At 37.3% G+C, this 12104-nt stretch overlaps 1 protein-coding gene across 2 annotated transcripts; it reads right to left on the reverse strand.

The window, feature by feature from the left end:
• Nucleotides 1-2537: 2537 nt before the first annotated feature.
• On the reverse strand, nt 2538-11687 carry LOC113715655 (urease). Of its 2 annotated transcripts, none has more exons than XM_072071036.1 (19): nt 11246-11687; nt 10952-11100; nt 10357-10430; nt 9979-10024; nt 9764-9869; nt 9234-9376; nt 8885-8995; nt 8192-8355; nt 7602-7980; nt 7403-7511; nt 5913-6052; nt 5655-5792; nt 5501-5592; nt 5267-5396; nt 5003-5161; nt 4167-4334; nt 3445-3579; nt 3113-3184; nt 2538-3031 (listed from the first exon to the last, which is right to left on the reverse strand). In XM_072071036.1, exons 1-19 carry the CDS (start codon nt 11268-11270, stop codon nt 2810-2812), a joined length of 2562 nt encoding a protein of 853 aa, XP_071927137.1. In that variant the 5' UTR covers nt 11271-11687; the 3' UTR covers nt 2538-2809. The 2 variants fall into 2 exon arrangements, with proteins under 2 accessions (XP_071927137.1, XP_027095722.1); XM_027239921.2 differs by having other exon boundaries at nt 10952-11123.
• Nucleotides 11688-12104: the final 417 nt, after the last annotated feature.

A 12104-nucleotide genomic window follows, 5' to 3' on the forward strand; every position in this document is an offset into this window, starting at 1 on the left:
AGGTTTTGAATCGAAACGTTCTATTTAGATTCTGCCTTCCTTATCATTTAACAAAATTTTTTTTATTTGTTCATTTTTTTTTCTTATTATATGTATAATATTTGTGTCCAGGACATGATCGATTATTTCACGAGTAAATTTTATTTTTTGTTTCCATTAAATGTCTAATTGTGTGCTGCATTCATATGAACAAGATTAGAAGTGAATTGTTTAATTGCATGAAAAAAAATATTGACATGTGAATTTTGTAAGGTCAAGAGAGGTACGTATAATATTTGTTTTTAGGTATAAAAACTTTTTATTCATCTATTTTAGTTAGTTTACTTTATTTTATGCCCATTTCGAAGCCAGCTGCTCATTCAAGGCTGTGGCTTTTTTTTTTTTTTTTTTTAAATTATATTCATGCAACATAAAATAAGGAAAATGCTGTCTGCAACAATTTCTTTATATCAACAAGGGCCATGTGACACGCATGGCCACCTTAGGATGTTCAGCATTTCTTTTTTTCATTATTATGAAGTGGAACACCAAGTTCTGACAATCGTAACCTCTTTGTAATATAATAATATGGATATCTGCAGTCTTACGTGGATCTTGAGCATTCGCATGTTGTAATGTGAAACAAAAATGCCATCTTTAAATTAATTTCGTACAGCTGTTCAGCAAGTACGATTTGTCTAATTAAAAATATTGAACATGATAATAATGGAAAGGGTAAACGGCACGCAAGTCACCAAATTATTGTGAATTTCACGTTTTAATCACTAAAACTTTTTGATGTAGTCAAAAATGATCATTCAACTGCTAAAACCTTGCCTCCCATCAACGTGCCTCAATACGAGGAGTGTTCTAAATTCATGCGGGTGAGTGGTACATCCGTCTGGTCAGATGGTGGTTAAGTCCCCGTCAGGTTCCCCCGACTCAATTGATCCACTCCCTAGAGTCGCTTCCCTTAAAAAGTAAGTCCCTCTCTTAGGAGTAGGAGTAGGCTAGGCTAGGCTAGACTAGGTTAGAAGTTGCTGCTAGTAAAAAAAAAAAACTACTAAAATATTCACATCACAACTCATAAAAACACCAAATTATTTTTGTACTACCAGAAGAATTTTTGCATTGGACAAATCGTTGATTAAAGTCCCTTTATGAAGGCACAAACCGGAAGAGGGGTAGGAACGGTTGCATGCCAGTTCATGGCTAAGATTTGATCAAAAAAATTATACAGTTTAAAATTCATCTTGCACCTCGTTTTTAATGACATATGTGAGACTCATAAAATTTTGTTATCATATTATTAAAAGTAAGTTACATCACGTGCAAATAAACTTACGTCGTGTGTAAAAATGCACATAATCTTCAAGAACGATTGCGCCTGCAACTGTTGCTGCCCCTGATCGAAACAAACCCGCCCACCCGAATGGACCGACCTCCTTTTCTTCATTTTGCTATAGGACAAGGGCAATAATACAAGACGTTGCAGGTCTCCAATTCACCATCATGTGTAATCGACAAGTAATGATTAATAAAAGACAAGTGAGAAAGACGACCGCCATGCCCTAAACCTAATGAGGTTGAAGGAGTCTTCTCAACTCAACATTATGATCAGCAACATTACTGGACTCCATCAACGTGTGTCACCCTCGCTCAAAGCCATTGTGGAGAATAAAAGTGACAGCCCCCCTAGCCCACCGAGAACATTTATGGGATGCATCAAAGGATATGGGTTCTAACGGTTTTCAGGAAAATCGTTCGAACTAATTTTGTATAAAATATACAGGATATAACTTTAAATACATACGATATAATTCACTTTTAATAAATTATTGAAATTATAAAACAAAATTTTATAAATTCACATATAATGTGAAAAATGATGTACAATATATAATATAGATCTTATTATTATTATTATTTTTTTGCCAAAGTTTGGCCATGAACATTCAACCCCCTTCAACCGTTCCTATCCTGCACCAAAGATCATCCTATGATATCCTCTAGTTTTGTACTACCAGAATTGCTTTTAGGCGAGTGTGTGTGTGTGTGTGTTTTGCAAATACCCCTTCCACTGCGGGGCCAACAAGCACTACAAACGTTTGCATCCAAGCATCAATTCGGCTACACCACTCCAGTGGAAAGTGTTGTCATCTTTACGCACATTCTTGAGCTACGTTTGATAGACTGCAAGGTAGATTAGTGGGAAGTATATTAAACAACATTTAAAAAAAAAAAAAATCAATTGTCAAATGTTTGATGACACTTTCCCAAATGTTAGTGTTTTGGGACGAAATTGCCGTCAAATAAGAGACATTGACAGAAAAAGTAGAAATTTCTTTTGTGACGCACAAATGGTTGCCATACTCGCACCTATTATTGACGGCGTTGTCCATCATAAAGCTACCCCACCCCCCCCCCCCCCCCCCCCCCCCCCCCAAACCAAAAAAAACCTCCAAAAAGTTTGGCCTACGATCAAATCTTTAGTAAACAAAAAGCCCCTGCATTTTCCACGTTACATACATTCTTGGCTAGACAACATCAAGCACATGTATGGCAATTGAATCATAGTAAACTCCGACTCCCAGAGTTGGATCGGCAGAAAAAAAAAAAAAAAAAAAACACGTTTCTTTCCGTGTACATACAGGAGTGATAATCGAAAGTCAAAGTTTTGTTTGATACCAAATTTTTGGCAGCAAAGAGGATTTATTTTTGTTTCCTATGACTCTGGTAAATCATTATAGCTGAAATGACTAAGCTATAGACTGTAGAACATAAAATGAGTACAGCATAGTTGTTATTTTGTTGAAGATGGCAAAAACTCCTAGAAGAGAAAATAATTCCGAGAAAGAGGAACAGTTTTAGCAGGTGGGCATGTCAGGTTTACACCATCAGCTGTCACTATGTAGGTCTCTGGATCGACTTTGATATCTGGAAGGGCATCATTGAGCTTCATGTCAAGTTTCGTGAGCCTCCGGACGCCACTTACAGCTTTCACCCTCTTCTTCAGTCCATACTGGTCTTTTACTCCGCAATCTAGAGCTGCCTGATTGCCCCAGAACAATATAGGGGTTAACATGCATATAACAAAATGGAGTAGACGAAAGATGGTGGTAAAAATATGTACCTTGCTAACAAAAGCAATTGAGTTGTCACTTCCAGCCTTGCCAAATGCTCCAAACATTGGCCTCATCATGACCTGTAACAAGTTCTTGTTAATGCAACAAACAGAACGAGTTCTATCATAGCGGAGAAACTTGAACAAAATCCCTGCATTAACAAGGCTTTGAAATATATCATGGAAGGGCACTCAAGGTTAATTTGAATTTTCACCGACTAATACTCCTTCAGGCACATAACATGAAAAGTAAATTACTTTATGACGCCGTACCAGACATATAGATCTGAAAAGCTAAGACATACATATCAGTACAAAAGATGGTGATGATATATGTTTACCGGTTCAGGAGTTGGAATGCTGGCATTTGGATCCCCCATATTAGACCAAGCAATTGTGCCACCTTTGATCACCATTTCTGGTTTTGCCCCAAAGAAGGAAGGCTTCCAAACAACAAGGTCAGCAAATTTCCCCACCTGCACCACATTAATATCATCACATTACCAATATCACAAGAATAGAAATGCCGAAACCAAAACCTCAAATTGATCAATGAGCTGATATCTTCAAACCACCGAGACAGAGATGCACTGCTAGTGGCTCTTGCCAACTTCTGATCAAAGGAAATGCAATTTGTTGCCAACCTTAGGTCATGTTTCCTGTCTGGAAGTTGGTAGGTGATATCCCTCACAACTCGTTAATTACAATGTCTACTGTTTACATTGTAAAGCCTCAAACTGATTTTTCCATAGAAGATCCAATGTAGTACAGAACTTCCACAAAAGTTACCTATCAAACTTCCTCATAAATCCTAAACACATTGCCCTTAGAATCCTGTACCTATGGCAGTTAAAATGAAAAATTTCACACGAAGTGAAATGTCAAAGGCTTGTGATCCTGCAGACAAAAGCCAATTACTGCAGATAACAGATTCTCACCCTCTAAGAGCTTGATGTTTTCCATTGCCTTTAGATTCTCTGTTATATCATTCACTCAAAAGCTCATTAAAAAGCTCAACATTTTTACACTCAACTATTCTACAGAACTAATACAGTCACCATACCTCAACTGATCCAACATGCTCAGAAAATCCATTTGCTACTGCAGGATTTATGGTGTATTTGGCGATGTATCTTTTGATCCGCAAATTGTCATTGTTTGATTTGTTACCCTCAAGGGATCCTCTTAATAACTTCATTTTGTGTGCAGTTTGCCATGTCCTGCTAATTACCTGCAAAAAAAGTTTGGCATAAGACAAGTATCAAAATCCAAAAGATGTCTATGGCAAACAAATAGCTAAGGAACTCCACGATGCAGTCTGAGAAAGCTAAGTCTCTGTAGTTAGTCCCAAGCCTAAATTAAGCTCCTTAAACTGAAGCAATTGCATTTCCACTAAGAAAGAAAAGCTAAAAAGATTTTTCAGCTTTATACTTTTACTTTGTCTCATGGTTTTTATCTTATCTTCATAACCAAGTGAAGATAACCAAGTGAGAGAGCAAGAAGACTGTATAGGGAGATGATGCATCAATCTTGTAAATTCCAGGCCGGAATTCTGAAAACATCCATGAAAACAGGTTTTCACCACAGAGTTCAGAGACAGACACACACTCACACATATATGTATACGTATATCATTCATTTTTTATGACGTTACTAAACCCAGATGGCAGTGCTGGTAGCACAACTTTACATACGAACATATGAGACTAGAAGAAACTATAACCTAATTGCTGAAATGAGGCACTAGATTATGAGCCCAAGTGTTTGTCTTGAGGTGGACGCTTTTTACATCAGTTCTAATCCAACAAAAGAGAACACAGATCATATAATGAGAAGGCATTTAATGAATAGAACCGTTAAAAATGTTCAGACTACAATAGGGAGAAGCTGAGTGAGAACCTCAGCTATACGACCCATAGCTTGTGAATCAGATGATATAATGCTAATAGCCCCCATATCATGCAAAATATCTTCCGCAGCTATTGTTTCTGCACGAATTCGTGATTCAGCAAAAGCAACATCCTCTGGAATATCCTTATCAAGGTGATGGCAAACCATCTGTACATAGAACCATTTTTTAGAAATCAATTATGTACTACATCCTTTTCCTGTCAAAGAATCACTCTTTTCAAAGTTTGTTTATATTATTGTTATTTTCCTTACCAGCATATCTAGGTGTTCATCAACAGTATTTGATGTGTAAGGACGTGTTGGATTAGTTGATGAAGGAAGAACATTCTTGACACCACACACTTTGATAATATCAGGCGCATGTCCTCCACCAGCACCTTCACTGCACAAAATTGAGACATCCATAGGTGATTATGCAAAAATGCATTATTTCCTTAATTATTCTTAACTAAAGAGAGCCAATGTGCCCCAATCAAAAGCTTATACCTGTGGTAAGTATGAATTGTTCTATCTTTAAAAGCAGCAATTGAGTGCTCCACAAAACCAGACTCATTCAATGTGTCAGTGTGGATATTCACCTGTCAAGTTGCATAAATAGTGATTAGAAGTTCAATAACTAGCCTAAAGAAGAGTCGGTTACCTGAATGTCATGTTGCTCGGCAACAGTCAAACAATTGTCTATTGCAGCAGGAGTAGTTCCCCAATCCTCATGAAGCTTTAAACCCATTGCTCCAGCCTTGATTATTTCATGTAGGCCATCTGCCTTTGCACTATTTCCCTAAAGTTTCAAGACCAAATCACGAAATGAATGAGATAAGCACGAACATTCTCCTACTTGGAACAAGATGACATGCATAATCAATGCGTCATCTGAAGAGAACTGACAAAGAACACGCACTTTTCCTGTGAAACCAAAATTAAGAGGTAAATCATCTGTTGATTGCAACATTAATTTCATATGTGATGCCGCTGGTGTACAAGTTGTTGCACGTGTCCCATCTGCAGGTCCTGTTCCACCTCCTACCAATGTTGTGATACCTACAAGCATGGTAGAGAGTTGTACCCAACACATGTTAGAACCATGCTCCTCCTCTCTAAGGACAAAAATGTATAGATGATCTAACTCTATTGAGTTTTGCTTCTCTTAGGACTAGCTTTTAACATTCAGAACAGCAATTATAACAACAGAGTATACATAAAGCCGTGGATGCCAATTGCCAAAGCAGTATCTGCATATAATCAAAATCAAATTAAAGCAGATACAATATTACAGAAGACGTCGATGTCCAATTTGATACACTTCTACACTGAATGGTAGGATTGAATAGAAGGTTTAATGTAATGCATAAAAACCTTTGTATTTATGGCAAAAATCCTGATCATTGAACTTAGCTTTACTCAATCTACAGTTGCTGCAATTGTCATGATTTTATTGTCAAAGTTAGATAAACACAATAAGTGCACATGATAACAAAGATCCTGTAAACTTTAATTAACAGTAGTGGTGGTAAAAGCAGTCAAGAACATCCTTTCTACACCACCAAGAGAGACAAAGAAGAAAATGAGAGTTTAAAGTTCTTCGATCATGTTAAAAGTATTTAATTCCAGTACCTTATCAGTTGACCAAAATAAAAAGATTAGTTTATCATGGCTTGAAATCAAGTGTAAAGTGCATCACTACTACAAGTGAGCAGATTTTTCTTTTTCTTTTTCTTTTTTTTATAAAAGGTAAAACAGAATTGTGAACATTTATCTCTCTAACAAGAAAAGAAACTGATTCTCATGGAACTAGAGCAGAAAAGGCAACAAAAACAAAATTTCATCAATAATAGTCACAATTTCTTAAGAGCAACATAAACACATTTTTGTTAAGCACAAGCAGCACATCATCATGAATAGAAACAAAGACTTCTCATAACTATGATTTTCTAGGATATTCAATAAGCACTATGAAAGGTTTCCCAAGGATGTTCTGAGAATATAGCTCCCAAATTTCCAAATGATGAACACATATATGGAATCTGTAGTAAGCTACCTTGTAATTGTCATCATTGATCTTATCTCGCACATTTACATAATTTCAAAACTTGGAGAAAATAATCAGGCGGGGTAGAAAATGTATATTCTCTTACTGACACTTTTTTTACGGCATCCAGAAGAATTATTAGCATACAGTACCCATCTGGACATTAAAACTTCAGTAATCTACCAGGTGAAACAAGAGGTCTACATCAACTTTATCAGAGGTATTAATATAACAGGCATGAAAAAGCAAAATAAAGTCATAAAACTTTAAGCTGTTTGGCTCTCGTATTCATCATCATTTGTTTAATACTGAATTCATCAAAGTGAAACAGTTGAATTTGCTTAAAGTTGCGTAAATCTCACCACTTGATATTGCCTCAAAAGCCAGCTGAGGGCATATAAAATGCACATGACAATCTATAGCTCCAGCTGTTACAATAAATCCTTCACCAGCAATAACTTCAGTATTAACCTGATCCAACAAAGAAAAATGTTAAGTCTTCAAACTTAAAAAGGTAATTACACCTTGAACAACACTGCAAAGAGAACAGCTTGAACTCACCCCAATAATCATCTCTGGATACACTCCATGCATGATATCTGGGTTGCCTGCTTTCCCTAGTGATGCTATGAAACCATCTTTAATTCCGATGTCAGCCTTAATAATACCGGAGTAGTCAATAATTACTGCATTTGTTATGACAGTATCCAAACAGTCAATGGCTGCATAACCACAAGCCTGTCCCATTCCATCTCGCAGAACTTTGCCACCACCAAATACACACTCATCACCATAAACAGAAAAATCTCTCTCTATTTCTGCAAATAAATCAGTGTCACCAAGCCTAATTTTATCACCAATTGTGGGCCCATACATGTTGGCATAGGTCTCATGTGATAGTTCATAAGAAAAAGGGGATCCTTCTTCAATGACACCTTCACTGCAAAACCAGTTCAATTTTCAAAATAAGCCATCTTTACTACTTCTAACAATCTCCACGGATTGCAATTACTCAAATCAAGAAATTCAGAGAACAAGGAAATTTTATCAGGCATCCTATTCAAGCAGCATAACTCAGGCAAGCAAAAAAACTTTGTCCAAAGCAGAGTGATATTTGAAAAGACAAATGAAACTTGGGAAGCTGCCCAGACCTCGAATTTGGTTCTTCAAGATGCTTACATGCTCTCTCTTGTATGGCATCCATCAATGGTGTCATATTGGCATTATGAACTGGACCATCAGCAATTCCATTTCCTCCCCTAATAACTTGTTTACCTTCTATTCTGACAAGGGTAACAGTTTTTGTGTCTCCTGGCTAGCAAAATAGAAAACTTTTTGTTATAAACTTGCTAAATTTGGACACAAGTTTCAAAAATGACACAAATTACATGACAATCAGCATTACACACACGACAAACATGATGACAATAACGAATGCATAAAGATGAATAAACTGAAGAATATACAAGTGGAAAGAAGTTCTCCACAAATCATTGGCACAAATACAGTCATTGAAGATTGAAAACAAGAACTGCTCTCCATCATGTGCCTGATGGAGAAATGAAGCAAATAACTCTTGCCTAGCAGCATAGACAGGTCTCACTATATATCAAGAAGCACTAATTTGGAGTCAATCATAGAAAGTCAATCTTAAGGTAGCTTTAAGAAAACCATCTGGAGTTCCTTACACTCTGAAAATAACACTTTTTATGTAGACTAGATATCAGCCATGGGGCTAACTCATATCAAAGATTAACATATGTGCTTGTAGAGTCTCATGCTGCAACTTCAATGGAAATATCAGAAACAGTCATTTCAATTCTAACAGAATCAAAACATTTAACCTCAAATCTAGTAGCTGTCCCTGCTGGTATGTTCAACCGCATTGCATAGGCTTTCATTCGGTCGAAAGCCAAATAGGGGTTTGCCTCAATAAAGTGATAGTGGCTTCCAACCTGGAAATTCAAGAACCACCAACTTTGTCAATATTTCTTCATTAACTTCAAGTGTCATTGCAACACTCTAGCAGCATTTCTTGATATAGAAAGAAAAGCTTAAAGTAATGAAGACATGATGTTGAAGGATAGATATGGTCACATCATCCATACAATAGCTAGAAATTCTCCAGAGATTGGGTATGTATGTATGTATGTATGTATGTATCTATATATATATATATGCTTAAGCTAACACCTGAATCGGCCTGTCTCCAGTGTTAGTGACTTGAAGCTTAACTGCTCTCCTCCCAGGGTTGAGTATAATGGATCCACCTCCAAAGATGATCTCACCAGGGATTTTACCAGCTTCTACAGGAGGAAACTTGTCCAATGAAGGGACTGCAAAATAGCACCTTTTAAAACAATGACCCCCCCAGAGAAGATAGTTCATAAAAAAATATTTTCTATCAATAGTAAGATGGAAAATACAAGACTAATAAAACTTGTGTTAATAGCATGCAAAGGACTTGTGTGAAATTTAAGCAACAGATAAAGCTGCCCGACATTATACAAGTGCAACTCATGGAGGAATTCCATGATCAAATCTCAGTTGCAGATTTTTAACTTCATGTATCATGAAATATATCTTGATAGTGTTCACTTCCAAATTAAGCTGTTTTACAGCAGAGGGCTTTACCAACAAAGATATTAGATAAAGACATGATTGAGTATTCAAATTTGTAACATTCACAAGGAACTCCCCATGAATTCATGCAATGTAATCACCTGGAAGAAAGGAACCATATAATGCAAGTTCCAGATTTCCATTTTCGGACACTATGGGATCGTGAATGGTGATTAGTTTTGTTCCGTCAGGAAAGGTTCCCTCAACCTGTACTTGCATTTACAAAGAGGTTATGATTCAGAAAAAAAATTTTGCAGTCATTGACCAGGAAAGGACAACCATCAACATCACTTCAGAATCTACAAGATCCACTTACCTGTACAGTGTTCAAGAGATGAGGAACAGCTGGAAGAACTTGCCTCCTGCCAAATTGAGCAGAAAATAAATAATGCAACTATTTGCTTCATGATTCTTGTCAAGAGTGGAAAACATTGGTATAAGTTTTCAGCATTGATGATACATAATGTTCTACATAAGCAAAAGCATACAAATGAAGCTGTTCCATATATTCAGTCGAATATAGGCCTGTAGCCAGGATGGAAATGTGCATAATGTGAGTCATAAAAAGAAGCTATCTTTTTGTATGACTCATAATTTGCACTTGTAAATGATCATCCAAGCAAGCAACAGAACAAGGGATAGGAATTGTGTAGACAAAACAAACAAAGTGATGAGTACCAGATTTCCTGGCTACCTTCCTAAGAACTGTCTTCCAAGGTCCATCAATTCAGCCACACTCTTCTCACCATCACGCACCAACTCGAGAATCTATTCAACCACAGCAATGGGTATAGAATTAAAAATAACTAAATAAAACAACAAGAATAGTCATGACAGCACAAACTATAATTGGAGTGATAACACAAGAAGCAGCTTTACAAATCTCACAGCTCAAACATTAGTGCGACCTCGCACAGATATAATTTTTTTTTAATGAAAACAAAAACAGGAAGCCTAAGGCTCTAGGCACTCCCATGTTACCGTTATAACAACAAAATTAGCTCATTGGTAAACAGGTAAGCTGAATACAAAAAGTTATTACAAATAATGTATTTATTACAGCGTTACATTTAACATTTCACAATTACATTTAACATTTCACAATTTAAATAGTGCCTACAATCGATTCTGACAAATAAGAAATCCCAAAAAAATGTATTAAAACAGGGTCAAGATTGGAGTGTCCTTAAAGTGGAAAGTCCAAAGCAATTTGCTGAACACATGACACGCAAATGAAGAATAAATGGAAGAAGGGTTGGGTTGGGCTGGGGAGAATGAAATGGAAATACCTGAGCAGCGATGAGAGCAACGGCTTCGGTGTAATTAAGCCTCTGGCCCCTAGCCAAACGCTTCTGGGCAAGCTGCCCTGCATTGTGGAGCATCAACTTGTCCATTTCTCTGGGCACCAGCTTCATCTTTTCCGTAGTCCCGCCCCGGCCTTGCTTTCAAATTTAACAACAACTAAGACGACCCCACAAGGTTCAGGCTTTCTATTTGTCTGACTGAATCCTTATCAGGAAAAAGAAAAAGAATTTGGGCGGCGAGGCACAACTGCACAAGTCAACTGGCCTGGTTCTGCTTACTTGATTCTCGGATGATTTTGTACATGCGATACAAGTCTACAAACAGCAACGAAGAAGCAAAGTGATCGACAGTGGATCAGTGCTGCCAATGGGCACAAATCACAATGGCCTCGTACGGCGTCGTATTTAACCACAGGGCTATCCTCTCTGCTTCTCTTTCTGTCTGATGCATGGATTCTTCCTTCAGTTCGCTTGGGTGGGTGGGTTGCGACTTGGGACAGGGAATATACACTTAAGCGATTCTATGGTGGCTCCCAGTGGATCCAGTAGATCACAGAAGTGGAAACCAGCAAAAGGGCAAAAGAAAAAGGTACGGGACAAAAAAGGAAGGCGTGATATTTAATTGACGCCCGAAATATCACGCCTTCAGTTGCCCAGGCATGGTGGTCATTCCAATTTCCATGCTCGTTTACTCTTCCGCAGCTGATTATTAATTTCTAACTATTAAGTTTACCTTGTTGTATTAATTAGTCTTTCATATGTGCAGTTTTCTGCCTTTCACGATGACTTACTCTTTTCAGGGGAGGGGGGTAAACAAATAAAAAAGAGCATGGGTTCAGATTTGTTACGTACATGCACATTTTAGGTAGCATTTCACCGCATTCTTAAACAAGAATTCAATAATTCAAAGATGATCGGAGGAGATTTGATGCAAAGCGGATGAGGCGTCGCTTGCTGGTAGTCTTATACCCCATTAAACCGTGGAAGGTTGGTACCTTCTTCTTCTAATCTAAACAAATCAATGCACTTGTTGGAGTTAAAATATGGTAATTATTTGTTAGTTTTAAAGTGGATTATGATGGTTGCTAAAAGCATGAAAGTGAGCAAAGGCCCGAACGAACTAATTTGTTGAGGATTG

This window comes from Coffea arabica, chromosome 11c, assembly GCF_036785885.1.
Source record: "Coffea arabica cultivar ET-39 chromosome 11c, Coffea Arabica ET-39 HiFi, whole genome shotgun sequence".
NCBI classification, from domain to species: Eukaryota; Viridiplantae; Streptophyta; class Magnoliopsida; order Gentianales; family Rubiaceae; genus Coffea; species Coffea arabica.